This window comes from Bos indicus x Bos taurus, chromosome 4, assembly GCF_003369695.1.
Source record: "Bos indicus x Bos taurus breed Angus x Brahman F1 hybrid chromosome 4, Bos_hybrid_MaternalHap_v2.0, whole genome shotgun sequence".
In the NCBI taxonomy this organism is placed as follows: Eukaryota; Metazoa; Chordata; class Mammalia; order Artiodactyla; family Bovidae; genus Bos; species Bos indicus x Bos taurus.
Window position 1 is genome coordinate 87,446,253 of NC_040079.1, and position 17,061 is coordinate 87,463,313.

The following is a 17,061-nucleotide window of genomic DNA, read 5'->3' on the forward strand; positions in this document are numbered from 1 at the left end:
CACTGTTACAGCTCACAACAAACATTCTTTACATTCATTCTACTTTTAAATACATCAAATTCAGGGGAAGGCCAGAGAACCCTTTTATTTATACAGGATGAGTATTAATGAAAATGCTAAAAAGAGGAATTCTATGAAAAATTTTCCTCACTTCTCCATGGAGAGATTAATTCCAGGCTGGTAATCAGTGCAAGGACCATGTACAGTGAGCAGAAATCATCCAGAGACAGAAAACAGGTGGACTCAGAGCTTTTGCAATTTAAAATACTCTCAATAACTTCCTACATGGCTCAGTGGTAAAGAATCCGCCTGCCAAAGCAGGAGGATGCAGGTTCAATCCCTGGGTCAAGAAGATCCCCTGGAGAAGGAAACGGCAACCCACTCCAGTATTCTTGCCTGGCAAATCCAGGCAAAATTCTTGCATGGAGCCTGGCGGGCTACAGTGCTTGAGGTCGCAGAGTCGGACACGACCAAGCATGCACACACATACTAGATACTGATGGAGAAGTGCCCTAAATTCCATGCTGGACACACAAAAATGGCCCTAACGGGAAGACTGAGCAGATTCTATTCACCCTAGAGAATATGCACCAAGTTGATTCCTCCCTTCTCTTTAGTCCAAGATGTGATGTAACAGCCGCTATCGTGACAGGCTTGTTCATAAGCTCCCAAATACTATGGTGTGTGTTCATCTCCCGTTATTCACAAATGGCCCAGCCATCCTGGGCCATCAGCCTGGGTCGGAGCTACCACCAATGCCTGGGAGCCCAGCACCTACTGTGTGATGCCTCTTTAGACTCTATGCACTTTGTTGACCCAGGCATTTGAGGACAGTGAGGAGCTCTCTCCTGGATCACAACAGAAAAGTCCATAGGTCCAGGGGACAAGATAAGAGGAAGAAGGGAGAATGCTTGAGCTTACTTAAGCCAAGATTCGCAGAACAGCTGATAAGGCACAGTGACCAAGAGCACAGACCCTATAAACCAACCCTTCTAGGTCTGAATCTCTGCTGAACAGCATAAAAGATCTGTGACCAGAGCCCTCATATCCAGCTTCTCCATACCTTAGTCCCTCACCTACAAAATGGGGATTAACAGAACCTACCTCACAATGCTGTTTTGAAGATTAAAATAAGACATTGTACATGACGGCACAGTGCAGGGCTCAGCCCTTAGTAGATGTTCAGTGTTACTGTAATGATATCATCACATGAGGGATATTATTAAAAATAAATTCTCCAAATCCTTCCTCCCAGAACACACTGTGGTTTTGAATAGTTTTAATACACAACGTGTAGAGCCTCTTTCAAGAGGCAGAGGCCAGTGGCCCTTTTTACCTGGCAGAGATCCCCTTTCTGGGCTCTCCTGCTTCAATTATCCACTCAAGGCTTCTGGCCTGAAACTCCCAATTCCAATCTCAAGAAAAGACTCAAAAGGGAATTTTTTTTTCCTCCTTTCAAACTCTGAAGATGCAAAAGCAAACAAAAAGCACATTTATCTCAAAATTGAACATAATCTGTTATGGGTAAATTTCCAAACACCAATGGTTCAAAATGTTTCCTCTCCTCAAACTTTGCTATTATACCTCGCATCACCTTCCCATTTAAAGAGAATCCTCAGAACCAAAGTTTACTTCTTGGTCTGAAAAAAAAAAATCAGTATTAACTATTGTCTAATTGATATGAAATAGTAAAGAAAGAGTGGGTGGATGACTGAATTAAACACTCCAAGAAAGCTAAATGAAAAATGATTTATTTAAATGAATAATGCTAATCAACACTCAAAAAGAAGCAACATGAAGTAACATTTGACCTAATAAAGACTTACTGGAAGCCCTAAATTCATTCTGGAAAGATGTCTGAAAGATACTGACACTAATAAAAAAAGATATATATACACACACACACACACGCTTGAATATTACTCAGCCATTAAAAACAAAGAAATAATGCCATCTGCAGCAACATGGATGGACCTGAAGATTATGATCATACAAACTGAAGGAAGTCAGACAAAGGCAAAGATCGTATGATATTGCTTATATACAGAATCTAACAAAATGATAAAAATGAATTTATTTACAAAACAGAAATATACTCACAGACTTACAGCATAAGCTTATGGTTAACAGGAGGGAAGGGTAGAGGGGGAGGAATAGATTGGGAGTTCGGGATTGACATGTACACAGGGCTATGTTTAAAACAGATAATCAACAAGGACCTACTGTACAACACAGGGAACTCTGCTCGGTACTCTGTAATAACCTAATGAAGAAAGAATTTGAAAAAGAACAGACACGTGTATAACTGAATCCCTTTGCTGGATACCTGAAACTAACACAACACTGGTAATCAACTATGCTCCAATGTAAAATTAAAATTAAAAAAAAGGCTCAACAGTAAACTTCAACTTGAGGGAACAAATCTAGGAACCACTTCCAATCACAAACCTCAGAATTCGTTCCCATCAATCCCCAAGTTCAGACTCTTCTAATCTGAATGAGGCAATCTTTCATTTTTCTCTTTTGAAACAGCTATTGGAAATTGATGGAATAAAACCCAAAATTATCTAAAATTCCTTTTAATCACTTACCATTTATTAAAAGAACAATCATCATTAAAGAAGAAAACTTATAACACTTTAAAGTACAAATAATACATTTTATTTCATCCCTGAAAACAAAAACAAAAAATGTACACATCTAATGAGAGACTGAACAACTATTCCAAACTTCACCTGGAAACGGTATGTAAATAATTTCTTCACATAATGGCAGGGTACAGGGAAGAGTTTGCAAAGATACCTTCAAGAAGTATTTTCTCATACTTACTTTAATAAACCAGTATAATTATTGCTACCACGTCTGGTAGCACATTGTAATAATGAACAATACAATTTCCAAAACTAAATACAATACAGTCTAAATCTAGAAGCTAGCTGCACTTAGAGAATAAATACTATGAAACATAGGGCACCATATGGCAATTAAATTTGCAACAAGGAAAATTTAAATAAAGGTGTACTTTGCTCGATACCAGAATTACCCAAGATTGAGCTCTCTTGTGCTATATATAGAATAGCTGTTTTCCTGAAAAGATAGTCCATCTTCATAATTTAAATTACATTTTAAATGCTCTTATTTTTAAATGGTCACTACATAAAATGAATATCTACTGTATATCATACAAATCCAACATTTCATAAAGAGTATATATTCTATATACTATAATGTTAACATTTTCCAAACAATTTAATGCAACACAAATATTTTATTATACACATCTGGCTAAAGTCCTTAAGAGTTCCAGTCTCACAAATATCTCAGTTTCCCGCTTCCTTGTCAATATAATAAAAGCAAAAATTACCCAAATATGGAAATAATGTGCTTTCTTGACAGCATAATCAAAGTGTTATATTTTTAAATTAACATTTATCTATATGAAAAATCATGAATTAATATTTAATCTCATCATAAAAATATTTTTTATTCTTCAGAATACAAGTATATAAGAAAATGTTACATACGAGATTGGAGATTACTATTTTAATGTTATTTAATTGCCCCAATGTTTAGAATAGTTTACGAACAGTGGCTACTACCCATTTCAAGATTATACTCTTACAAATGTAATTTTTTTTAATATACAATAATTAACCTTCAGTTATTCTGAAGGGATAGTGCAAATGAAGACATTCTTTGGGTCATCATTTCAAAACACTATTTTCAATATTATACTTCCTTTCTCTCTGCTCATAATCTGAATAACAAAATATAGTAAGTACTGGAAGTAAGCACATTTTCTAATAGTATTAGTCCAACATTCACATCTATCCATAACAAATGACAAAACGATTCAATAACAATATTCCTCATTTGTCTAAAAAATGTTATATATTTAAATAAATATTTTGTAGAAATGAATCCGTCTTTCAGTGTTTTTGTTTCAACTTGGTCTCAAACACAAAGATTTATACAAAGATCACCTACCTGCTTACTACATCAACCATGTTACCAAATTCCCTTTAAGGCTATAGTACAGCATTGAAGAGATGTGCCTGAAAGCAAACTAATAACTTTTAAATTATATACAGAATTAAAGTTCCATGAATCCAGCATATTCCTTGAAAATGCGCAGAGCTTTTATTGTAAAGTATTACTCTATGCTAGCCAGTGATTTTCTGCCATAGGATATAATCCATGGTGAATGTAGCAGCACGAGGTGATCTTCCACTGCTATCTAATGCTGCCTGATGCTTTTACCCTTTTATTTGTGGTCAGTGGCACTGGGTTCCCACTAGTACCACTGGTAGTGCTAGCTGCTGAGCCGTTCACAACAATATAGTCGACTTTGTTCTCCAGCTTTACCAAACGTTGTAAAATGTCATCCAAAAGGACAGCAATTGTTCTTCTTAGATCCGCTAGGGGGAAAAAATGAGAATAAATCAAAATAAACAGTGATAGAGCACTTAATATTTGTGCTTTCATAGTTTGACGGGAAACATGAACAATTATTGAATCATCTGAAATATACTAGAAAGAAAGTACTCAAACCACAAACAGGAAAAGCCTCAGTATTTTAATCAATAGTATCACATACAGAGCTTCTTATAGGAATAATTTCAGCTATAAATGTGGGGAAATTCACTTTTCTAATGCAATAAAACAGATTTAAGGGCTAGTTTAAAATGTTAGTCCCTCTGTAAGAAATCCATTTACTTTGAGATTCTTTTTTTTTTTTCTCAATACGATGCTATGTACTTCCCTCAGGAGACCATACGCATTCTGCTATGGAGGTGGGGCTTCCTGGGTGGCACAGCGTAAAGAATACACTTTTATCGTATCATTTTCCTGATACATAACTTCCTCTCTCATCTGAATTCCCCAAAGTGATGAGTGAAGCTTTTCAAAATGGAATGGTTTCTTCCTCCTACTTTGAGATTCTTAAGCAGTCTGTAAAGATGATGTGGGCTAGGCAGCTAAGGTAGAAAGCTAGCTAAGCAAGAAACTCAATGAAATGTAGAAACAAAAAAACCTAGAACCTCCACAGGCTGAAATGTGGGGGGAACCCAGGAACCAGAGCAGAGCCAGGAACCTGGTTAGTGCAGTACAGATAGTAGTTCTGACTAGCAAATGATAGGGGAACTATCTTCTAATCTCTCCGGGAGGTTACAATGATGTCAGCAGAATTTACCTGGCAAGAATGAAATTATGCGAAGTAAGTCAGAAAGAAAAACACCAATACAGTATATTAACACATATATATAGAATTTAGAAAGATGGTAACGATGACCCTATATGCGAGACAACAAAAGAGATACAGATGTAAAGAACAGTCTTTTGGATTCTGTGGGAGAAGGCGAGGGTGGGATGATTTGACAGAATAGCATTGAAACATGTATATTAACATATGTGAAATAGATCGTCAGTCCAGGTTTGATGCATGAGACAGGGTGCTCAGGGCTGGTGCACTGGGATGACCCTGAGGGATGGGCTGGGGAGGGAGGTGGGAGGGAGGGTCAGGATGGGGAACACATGTACACCCATGGCTGATTCATGTGAATGTATGGCAAAACCACCACAATATTGTAATTAGCCTCCAATTAAAATAAAAAAAAAAAGAGAGAATGAAATTATGACCCTCTGCTTCATTTTCAGTCTTTTTACTCAGGATTCCCAATGGCACCTAGCACATATTAGGTATTCAGTGACATCTAATATTGTTACTTTTTGTTGACCCTGGACCAAAAATGGCACCCCAACCCCTATCTGTGATCAGAGAAAAAAATCATTTCAACAACAGCTCAAAAAATTGCTAATGGTTCTGTTAGTAAGTCATCAGAAAAAAAAAATAGGTAGAAGAAAAATAAAATAGGTAAATTGGACTTCATCAAAATTTAAAACTTTTGGAAATCAAAAGATACTATCCAGAAAGGGAGATGACAATCTACAAAATGGAAGAAAATATTTCCAAATCATGTATCTGATAAGGGCTTAATATCAAGAGCATATAAAGAACTCCTAAACCCAACAATAAAAAGATAAACAACTCAATTTTTAAAATCAGCAAAGAACTTGCAAAAAACATTTCTTCAAAGAAGATATGCAACTGATCAGGTAAGCATGTGAAACAATACCAAACATCACATGATACATCACTTTACACCTGCTAGGATGGCTATAATCAGAGAACGGGAAAATAACAAACACCGGCAAGAACATGAGGAAGTTAGAATCCACATATACGGCTAGTGGGACTATAAAATGGCATAGCCATCATGCAAAACAGCCAGGCAGTTTCTAAAAAACCTAAACATACCATGAAAAAAGTAAAAGTGAAAGCCGCTCAGGCGTGCCTGACTCTTTGCGACCTCACGGACTATATAGTCCATGGAATTCTCTGGCCAGAATACTGCAGTGGGTAGCCTTTCCCTTCTCCAGGAGATCTTCCCAACCCAGGGATCAAACCATACGACCCAGAAATTCCACTCCCAGGTACATACCTTTAAAAAGTGAAAGAGACTCCAAGAGGTACCTGTACACCAGTGTTTATTTCAGAATTATTCACAATAGCAAAAAGGTGGAAATAACCTAAGTGTCCATCAGTAGGCGACAAGATGAACAAAATGTGGTATTCACACACAAGAGAATATTATTTAGCCATAAAAAGGAACAATGATCTCTAATACACGATACAAAATGGATGAACCTTAAAGATATTATACAAAGTAAAATAAACTTCCATACCTATATGTCTCTATCTTGATTTATCTTTTTTATATCCCAATAGGTTTTACTATTTGTATAAATGTGAGGAGAGGCAGATACAAATAAAATTAATCATGTGTACACAAAAAAGAAACACAATTATAGTAAAATGCAAAAATGACTAATGAAAATAAAACACATTGTTTAAAATGTAAGTCAAAAACTTTTCCTTATTAATATTTTTCAAATTCAAATGAATATTTTACTGCCACTAAAATCTGCTTAATTGTACAAGGGAGAAAAGTTAGAAGTCACTTCTTGATCAAAGCAAATTACTCACTGTAAAGTTTTATTATGAAGCCAGCAACAAAACAAGAATGCTTCCTAAGAACTAAAAGCTAATTTAAATATCAGAGCAAATAGCTAGGTAAAAATCATTTCAAAAGCCTCATAAACTCTGTAATTAAGTGTACATTAATTGTTCAGTCTTTTACATTTTTAATACAGCTACCCTCTCCCACTGAGTGCTGAATAAATTATATCATTCAACAAATATTTTATTACTTCCCTACTTAAGAGTGCAAGGCACACTGTTTAGATCTCGTGAGTAGATCAAGAGATGTTCTCATCAAACTTCACATACAAATTAAATGCCTAGGTACATTAAAAAAGCCTAGTTTTTAAGCGAGAAAAGAAAAGCTACATAATGATCTAAGTGCAAGAAGTAACAAACACAAGATTCCAGTACCCTTTACCCAGTTTCCCCCAATAGTGACATCTTGCAAAATCACATAACACATCACTACTAGAGTCTATACTGGTACAGTCAAGATGCAGAGTATTTCCTTCACCACAAGGATTCCTGGGTTGCTCTCTTACAGTAACCCTCTTTCTTTTCATTAACCTTCTACTATGATGGATTAAGCTGACTGCTTTTTGAAAACTAAAACAGACTTGCATCCCTGGAATAAATGCCACTTGGTAACAGTAATTAATTCTCTGTATATGTTGTTGAATTCCACTTGCTAAGTTTTTCCTAAGGACCTGCACATCTATACTCATGAGGGATACTGGTCTTTAGTTTTTATTACCAATGCAGTCTTTGGTTTTGGTGTAAAGTTAATACTAGCCTTATAAATGGACTGGGAGGTGTTCTCTCCTCTTCTATTTTCTGGAAATGACTGTGTAAGATTGATACTAATTGCTATTAAAATTTTTGATAGAATTCTCCAGTGCAACCACCTGGGCCTGAAGATTTCTTTTTGGAAGTTCTTATAGTCAATTTCCCTAACAGTCACAAACATTATCTCACTTTGTAAATACTGTGATTTTTTTTTTATACAAATTGACAGGTTGTGGCAACCCTGTGCCAGGGAAGTGTATCGGTGCCATTTTTCCAACAGCACTTGCTCTCTTCATGTCTCTGTGTCACATTTTGGTAATTGTCGCAATATTTCAAACTTTTTCATTATGGTATTTGTTATGGTGATCTGTGATCAGATGTGCAGGTATGTGAAAACAGTATGGGGACTGGAATTCGAAGTGGAGTCTGATGATTGTCACTGAGTTGATGCAATCTCATGACAGAAAAAAAAATTAGCAAACAAAAAAAACCCTTTAACAAATGAGGAGTTGCTTCTTTAAGGAATGAGTAAAGTAACTGGTTTACTGACATGGACTCTACTCCTAGTGAAGTTGCTATGAAGACTTGCAATGACAAAAAGAGAAAAAAAAAACATTAAGAATATTACATAAACTTAGTTGACAAAGCAGCAGCAGAGTTTGAGGACTTATTTCAACTCTGAAAGAAGTTCTACTGTGGGTAGAACACTATCAAACAGCGTGGCGTACTAGAGAGAAATCATTTGTGAATCAGTCAACTGATGCGGCAAACGTCACTGCTGTTTTATGTTAAGAAATTGTCACAGCCTGCCAACCTCAGCAACACCACCCTGACCAGTCATCAGCCATTGACATCAAGGCAAGACCAGTTTAAAAAAAAATATGACTTGCTGAAGGCTCAGATAATGGTTAGCATTTTTTAGCAATAAAGTATTTTTAATTACAGTGTGTACATTTATTTGGTTTCTTGGATAATGCTATTCCTATTGTACACCTAATAAACTACAGTGTAAATGTAACTTTTACATGCACTGTGAAACCAAAAACTTGGAATGACTTGCTTTATCGCAGTGGTCTAGAACCAAGTATCTCTGAGCTATGCCTATACAGAGCTATTCGAATTACTTATTCCATACTGGGTGACTGTGCTAGTTCACAGTTTTAGAGGTACCAACCCCTTTCATATAAGTTCCTATGTTTATGTGTAGAGCTGTTCTTAGTAGTCTCTAATTATTTTGATATTTGCAGTGTCTGTAGTGACACTGCAATTTTTCTGTCAGTCTTATTAGAAGTTTGCCCGTTTATTCCCCACTCTTTCAAAGGAAAAGCTCTTTGTTGCATTGATTTTCTCTACTGATTTTCTTTCAATTTCATTTATTTCTGTTCTTATTTTAATCATTTCCTTCTTTCTGCTCTGCTCTGGGTTTCTTTAGCTCTTCTTTTTCTAGGTTCTTGAGGTGGGAGCTCAGATTATACATTTAAGACTTCTCTTTTCTAAAGTATGTACTTTTCTAAAGTAAACTTCTCTCTCAGCATGGCTGTAGCTGTGTCCCACAATTTTTTATGTTGCACTTTCATTTGGGGATTGTCCTATTACCACTCTTTTATTTCTATTTTGAGTTCACTGCAGTCACAGAATACACTTTACGATCCCAATTCTTATAAATTTGTTGAGGTCTGTTTTATGTCTTAGGATAACTATTTTTGTAAATGTTCTATGGACTGTTAAAACCCATGTATATCCCCTGTGTTGACTTCTATTTTGGAATGTGGTAGCTATGTTAAAGATTAACTATTTGGTCTCATTGAAGCCAACACAATGCTCCTGTGTTTCTTCTTCAATGATAAATAAAATGCTTACAGAATTTGAAAAAAAAATGTTATCTTGCTGTTATTAATGGAGCTTCCAAATATGTAGGAATCCATTGCTTAGACTGTGTTCTTCAGGTCTTTTATATCTTTGTAGATTTTCTGCCTAGTTTTATCAGTTTCTGAGAGAGCAGTGTTTAAATTCTCAACTATAATTGTGGATTTATGCATTTTTATTTTCAGTTCTATCATTTTTGTAGATACATTTAGGACTGTTATTTCTTCTGGGTAGATTGATCCCTTTATGATTATATAATGTCCTTCTCTAACACTGGTAGTTTTCTTTCCTCTGAAGTCTACTTGATCTGTTATTAATGTAGACATCCCTGCATTCCTTTGACAAATATTTGCATGAAATATCTTTTCCAATCCTTCTACTTACAGCCAGCCAGTATCATTAAGTTTGAAGTGAGTTTCTTGTAGACAGCACATACTTTGTCATGTTTTTTAACCCAATCTGCCAATGTCCTCAAACTAGTGTATTTATAACACTAATAATTAATGTAATTCTGGTATATTAGGACTTAAGCCTGAAATTTCATCTTTTGTTTGTTCTGTTTTTTCACTTCCCTGTTTTCCTTTTCCTGCCTTCCTATGGGGTACTTGAGTACTTTTTAGAATTTTTTTTTATTTTTCTGAAGGGTTTTTAAATGTATCTCTCTGCAAGTTTTAGTTGTTCTGGATATTACACCTTATACATAATGTACGATAGTCATTTTACCAATCATAGTGATATACAGAAGCTTTACCTCTCTTAACCATCTGTGATCCAGCAGATCCAGCAAAGGGACTGAGAATCCCCAGGGAATTTAACTTTGAAGGTCAGTGGGATTTGATTACAGAACTTCCACAAGACTGGGGAAACAGACTCTTGGAGGGCACAACAAAAACCCTGTATGCACCAGGAAGCAGGAGAAAGGAACAGTGACCCCACAAGAGACTGAGCCAGATTTGCTGCTGAGTGTCCTGGAGCCTCCAGCACAGGTGTGGGTTGACAGTGGCCTACTGCGTAATCAGGGGCACTGACTACAACAGTCATGGGAGCCACAGCATCCTGGCATAAATCCTTTTGCAAGAGGTCACTATTACCCCTAACATAGTTTGGCCTAAGGCCAAGATACAGGGAGGGAACACAGCCCCACCCATCAGCAGAAAGTTGGATTAAAGATTTACTGAGCATGGCCTCCCCGAACAGAGTAAGGCCCAGTTTCCCCACAGTCAGTCCCTTCCTGATGGGAGGGACCATCAGCCTTGTCTAACTCAATGATACTATAAGCCATGCTGTGTAGGGCCACCCAAGATGGTGGGTCATGGTGGAGAGTTCTGACAAAACGTGGTCCACTGCAGAAGGGAATGGTAAACCACGTCAGTACTCTTGCCTTGAGAACCCAATGAACAGTATGAAAAATGCAAAATGATATGACACTGAAAGATGAACTCCCCAGGTTGGTTGGTGCTCAAAACGCTACCGGAGTAGAGCGGAGATATAGCTCCAAAAGGAATGAAGAGCCAGAGCCAAAGCTTAAAGAACCCCCAGCTGTGGATATGTCTGGTGGTGGAAGTAAAGTCTGATGCTGTAAAGAACAATACTGTATAGGAACATGGAATGTTAGGTCCATGAATCAAGCTAAACTGAAAGTGGTCAAACAGGAGATGGCAAGAGTGAATGTCATCATTTTAGGAATCAGTGAACTAAATGGACTGGAATGGGTGAATTTAATTCAGATGACCATTATATCTATTACTGTGGGCAAAAATCCCTTAGAAGAAATGGAGTAGCCCCCATAATCAGCAAGAGTCCAAAATGCAGTACTGGCGTGCAATCTTAAAAACAACAGAATGATCTCTGTTCGTTTCCAATGCAAGCCATTCAATATCACAGTAATCCAAGTCTATGCCCCAATCACTAACATTGAAGAAGCTGAACGGTTCTATGAAGACCTACAAGACGTTCTAGAACTAACACCAAAAAAAAAAAAAAAAAAAAATGTCCTTTTCATCACAGGGGACTGGAATGCAAAAGTAGAAGTCAAGAGATACCTGGAGTAACAGGCAAATTTGGCCTTGGAGTATAAAATGAAGCAGGGCAAAGGCTAACAGAGTTAAGCCAAGAGAATGCACTGGTCATAACAAACACTGTCTTCTAACAACACAAGAGACGACTCTACACACGGACATCACCAGATGGTGTGAAAACAGACTAATTATATCCTTTGCAGTGAAAGATGAAGAAGTCCTCACAGTCAACAAAATAATCCAAAATGCAGTAACTGGGTGTAATCTCAAAAATGACAGAATGATCTTGGTTAGTTTCCAAGGCAAATTATTCAGTATCACAGTAATCCAAGTCTATGCTACAACCACGAACGCAAAAGAAGCTGAAGTTGAACGGTTCTATGAAGACCTACAAGACCTTCTATAACTAACACCCAAAACAGATGTCCTTTTCATTATAGGGGACTGGAATGCAAAAGGAGGAAGTCAAGAGATACCTGGAGTAACAGGCAAGTGTGCCATTGGAGTACAAAATAAAGCAAAGCAAAAGCTAACAAAGTTTTGCCAAGAGAATGCACTGATCATAGCAAACAGCCTTTTCCAACAACCCAATATACATATACACACTACTAAATAGAAAATAGAAAATAAGGACCTATTGCATAGCACAGGGAACTCTATTCAGTAATCTCTAATGACCCACATGGGAAAAGAATATAAAAAAGAGTGAATATATGTATCACTGATTCACTTTCCTATGCACCTGAAATACAATATTATAAATCAACTAAACTCCAATAAAAATTTTTTAAATGATTAAAAAAAAAACCATCCCCAAGAAAAAGAAATGCAAAAAGACAAAATGGTTATCCAAGGAGGCCTTACAAATAGCTGAGAAAAGAAGAGAAGCAAAAGGCAAAGAAAAGGAAAGATATATCCATCTGAATGCAGAGTTCCAAAGAATAGCAAGGAGAGATAAGAGAGCTGTCCTAAATGAACAAAGCAAAGAAATAGAGGAAAACAACAGAATAGGAAAGCCTAGAGGTCTCTTCAAGAAAATCAGTGATGCCAAGGAGGCATTCCATGCAAAGATGGGCACAGTAAAGGAGAGAAACAGTATGGACCTAACAGAAGCAGAAAAGATTACAAACCAGTGGCAAGAATATATAGAAGAAATATACAAAAAAAGACCTTAATGACCCAGATAACCATGATGGTGTGATCATTCACCTAGAACCAGATATCTTAGAGTGTGAAGTTAAGTGGGCCTTAGGAAGCATCACTACCAACAAAGCTAGTGGAGGTGATGGAATTCCAGTTGAGCTATTTCAAATCCTGAAAGATGATGCTGTCAAAGTGCTGCACGCAATATGCCACCAAATGTGGAAAACTCAGCAGTGGCCACCGGACTGGAAAAGGTCAGTTTTCATTTCAATCCCAAAGAAAGGCAATGCCAAAGAATGCTCAAACTACCATACAATTGCACTCATTTAACATGCTAACAAAGTAATGCTCAAAATTCTCCAAGTGAGGCTTTAACAGTACATGAACCAAGAACTTACAGATGTTTAAGCCGGATTCAGAAAAGGCAGAGGAACCAGAGATCATATCGCCAACATCCACTGGATCATAGAAAAAGCAAGAGAATTCCAGAAAAACATCTGCTTCACTGACTATACTAAAGCCTTTGACTGTGTGCATCACAACAAACTGTGGAAAATTCTTCAAGAGATGGCAATACCAGACCACCTTACCTGCCTCCTAAGAAACCTGTATGCCAGTCAAGAAGCAACAACAGTTAGAACCAGACATAGAATAACAGACTGATCCAAAATAGGGAAAGGAGTACATCAAGGTTGTATACTGTCATCCTGCTTATTTAACTTATATGCAGAGTACATCATACGAATGCCTGGCTGGATGAAGCACAAGCTGGAATCAAGATTGCAGGGAGAAATATCAATAACCTCAGATATGTAGATGATACCACCTTTACAGCAGAAAGTGAAGAGGAACTAAAAAGTCCCTTGATTAAGGTGAAAGAGGAGAGAAAAAAAGTTGGCTTAAAAGTCAACATTCAAAAAACTAAGATCATGACATCTGGTCCCATCACTTCATGACAAACAGATATGGAAACAATGGAAACAGTGACAAATTTTATTTTCTTGGGCTACAAAATCACTGCAAACAGTGACTGCAGCCATGAAATTCAAAGACGATTGCTCCTTGGAAGGAAAGCTATGACCAACCTAGACAGCATATTAAAAAGCAGAGACACTACTTTGCTAACAAAAGTCCATAGAGTCCAAGATACCATTTTTCCAGTAGTCATGTATGGATGTGAGAGCTGGACCACAAAGAAGGCTGAGCACTGAAGAACTGATGCTTTCAAACTATGGTATTGGAGAAGACTCTTGAGAGTTCTTTGGACTGCAAGAAGATCAAACCAGTCAATCCTAAAGGAAATCAATCCTGAATATTCACTGGAAGGACTGATGCTGAAGCTGGAACTCCAATACTTTGGCCACCTAATGTAAAGAGCTGACTCACTGGAAAAGATCCTGATGCTGGGAAAAACTGAAGGCAGGAGAAGGAAGCAACAGAGGATGAGATAGTTGGATGGCATCACCAACTCAATGGACATGAGTTTGAGCAAGCTCCAGGAGATGGTGAAGAACAGGGAAGCCTGGCATGCTGCAGTCCATGGGGTTGCAAAGAGTAGGACACAACTGAGTGACTGAACAACCATCATCTGCGATGGTTCATTTTGTGTCAATCTGGCTAGGCTATGGTATGTAGACAAATCTACCAGTCTGGATATTGCTGCGAAAGTACTTTTTTGATGGGATTAGCAAGGCCCAGTGGTAAAGAATCCACCTGCAACGCAGAAGCCACAGGATACTCAGGTTTGATTCCTGGGTCAGGAATTCCAGGAATTCCTGGAGGAGGGCATGGCAACCCACTCTAGTATTCTTTCCTGAGAATCGCATGGACAAAGGAGGCTGGCAAGCTACAGTCCATAGCGTCAAAAAAGAGTCAGACATGACTGAAGCAACTTAGCACAGCATTTAAACCAGTAGATTTTCAGTAATGTAATTACTCACCATAATGTGAGTATACTTCATCTAGTAAGCTGAAGATCTTAAGAAAAGACTACGGTTTCTGGAACAGGAGGAATTTTGTCCCCAGATTGACTGCCTTCAGACTCAGGACCTAAACATCAGTTTTTGCCAGAATTTTCAGCCTGCCCTGAAGATTTTGGACTTTCCAAGCTCCACAACTGCATAAGCAGCGAATTTCTTAAAGTCTATCTCTCCCTCTCCTTGATTTGTTTTATTTAGATTTAAAAATCTGAATACGCCATCCTTTTACCAATTACTTCATTTATAAGATACTGCCTTAAATATTTCCTCTACATAAAGTTAGAATCACATCAAACAGTGTTATAATTTTTCCTTCAACAATTTTTGCTTCAGTTTAGAAAACTCAAGAATAAAAAGAACCTAGTGACCTACCTTTATTTTTATGCACTGTGTTTTTCTTTCCTTCCTGATTGTTCCAAGTTTCCTCTATTTTTAACATTTCTTTTCCAATGAAAGAACTTCTTTAGCTGTTTCTTAGTGTGGGTCTGCTGGTAACAAACTCACAAACTTTCCTTCATCTAAGAAATACCTTTGATTTCCCTTAATTCCTAAAGGATATTTTCACTGGGTATAGAATTCTGGATTAAGAGTTCTTTCTTTAAGCATTTAAAACACAATATGCCAGAAACCAACACAACATTGTAAAGCAATTATCCTCCAATTAAATATATATATACATACATATGCCACTTATTTCCAGACTTGATGGTTTGTGATGAGAAATCCACTATCATTTGAATTGTCTTCTCACCATTAAGTGTTGCTGCTTTTCTCTAGGTGCTTTTGAAAAGTTTTTTTTTTTTGGCCATATCACACAGTTTGTGGGATCGTCCTTGACCAGGGATTGAAGTCAGGCCACCACAGTGACAGCCCAGAATCCTAAGGTCACCAGGTAAGTCCAAGTGTTTTTTTTCCTAAGTTGCTCTTTTAAGTTTTCAGACGCTTACTTATGATGTATCAGGGCATGGACTTTTTTGACTAATCATACGTGGGGTTCACTCAGTTTCTTGAATCTGAGGTCTGTGTCTCTTGAAAAATTTGGAAAAGTTTTTGGTCATAATTTTTTTGAATTATTTTTCCAGCTCTGCCCTCATTCTCTTCTTCCACAAAAGTTACATCTGTTGTTATAATCCTACAGGTTGCTAACGTGCTGAAATTTTTTTTAAGTCTATTTTCTCTCTGTTGTTCAGGTTGGGTAATTACATCGTTCTATATTTCAGTTCACTGATACTATCCTCTGTTCTCTCCTTGCTATTTTTGAGTGAATCTGCTAACTCATACTTTTCATTTCAGTCATTGTATTTTTCAGTCCAAAAATTTCCATTTAGTTTTTCTTTATATGCTCTATTTATCTCCTAAGACTTTCTGTTTCCCTGTTGAGCCTTTCTGCTCTTTCATTCTGTTCTTTGTGCTCATTAATTGCTCACTGAAGCATTTAATCCTGACTGCTTTAAAATCTTTTTCAGGTAATTCTAACATTAGTCATTGGTTATCTTTCTTCATTCAGTTTAAGATTTCCCTGGTTCTTGGTATGACAACTGATTTATATTTGTAACCAGGACATTTACATATTTTATTATGAAAGTCAGGATCTTATTTAAACCTCCTATGTTAAGTAGTATTCTCTGATACCACTGTGGCAGGGCAGAGGCGTGTCACCTTGTTACTGCCAGGTGGAGGCAAAAATCTAGGTTCCCGCTTAGCCTCCACTGCCACCTGAAGGTGGTGAGCTCTTTGTCACTGCTGGATGGAGGGAGGAGTTCCAGGTGCCCTCCCCATACTCTTCACTGACACTGTGATGCAGACTGCTCCTTACCACTGGGCAATGCTAAGTCCTCACTCTCCACACGTCACCCCTGAGGAAGGGAGGTGAGCACCTCATTACTGCGTAAGGGTAGAAGTTCTGGCTCCCCATGTGGTCTCCACGTGGTGTAGGGGGAGTCTGGATGCTCTGTTATAGCCTCACAAGGGTGGGAGTCTGTGCTCCTCACTTGGCCTTTGATAACGTGGGTGGTATAGTGGTAACTTTCTTTTGTGGTGTCTGGTTAGAGGAGAATGGTTTACTGTCTAAAAGTTTTTATCTTGCTAGGCTGCCCCTCTTTGGCTACAGAGAACAGACTTCTGTTGGGGTTTTGCTTGTTTTGTCTCTGTCTATGCCTGGTTGACAGTTCTTAATTCTCAGAATAGCATTTAAATATTAACACTAAACTGTTCTCCAATTCTCTGA

At 37.5% G+C, this 17,061-nt stretch overlaps 1 protein-coding gene across 4 annotated transcripts in view; it reads right to left on the reverse strand.

The window, feature by feature from the left end:
- Window positions 1–2,573: 2,573 nt before the first annotated feature.
- The window catches only part of CCDC126 (coiled-coil domain containing 126), a 42,517-nt gene continuing 28,029 nt past the window's right edge, over window positions 2,574–17,061 (reverse strand). For all 4 annotated transcript variants that reach the window (XM_027539914.1, XM_027539912.1, XM_027539911.1 and 1 more), the window contains one exon: window positions 2,574–4,418. In XM_027539914.1, coding sequence (XP_027395715.1) covers window positions 4,234–4,418 — 185 coding nt within the window. In that variant the 3' untranslated portion in view covers window positions 2,574–4,233. The remainder of the gene's footprint in view (window positions 4,419–17,061) is intronic.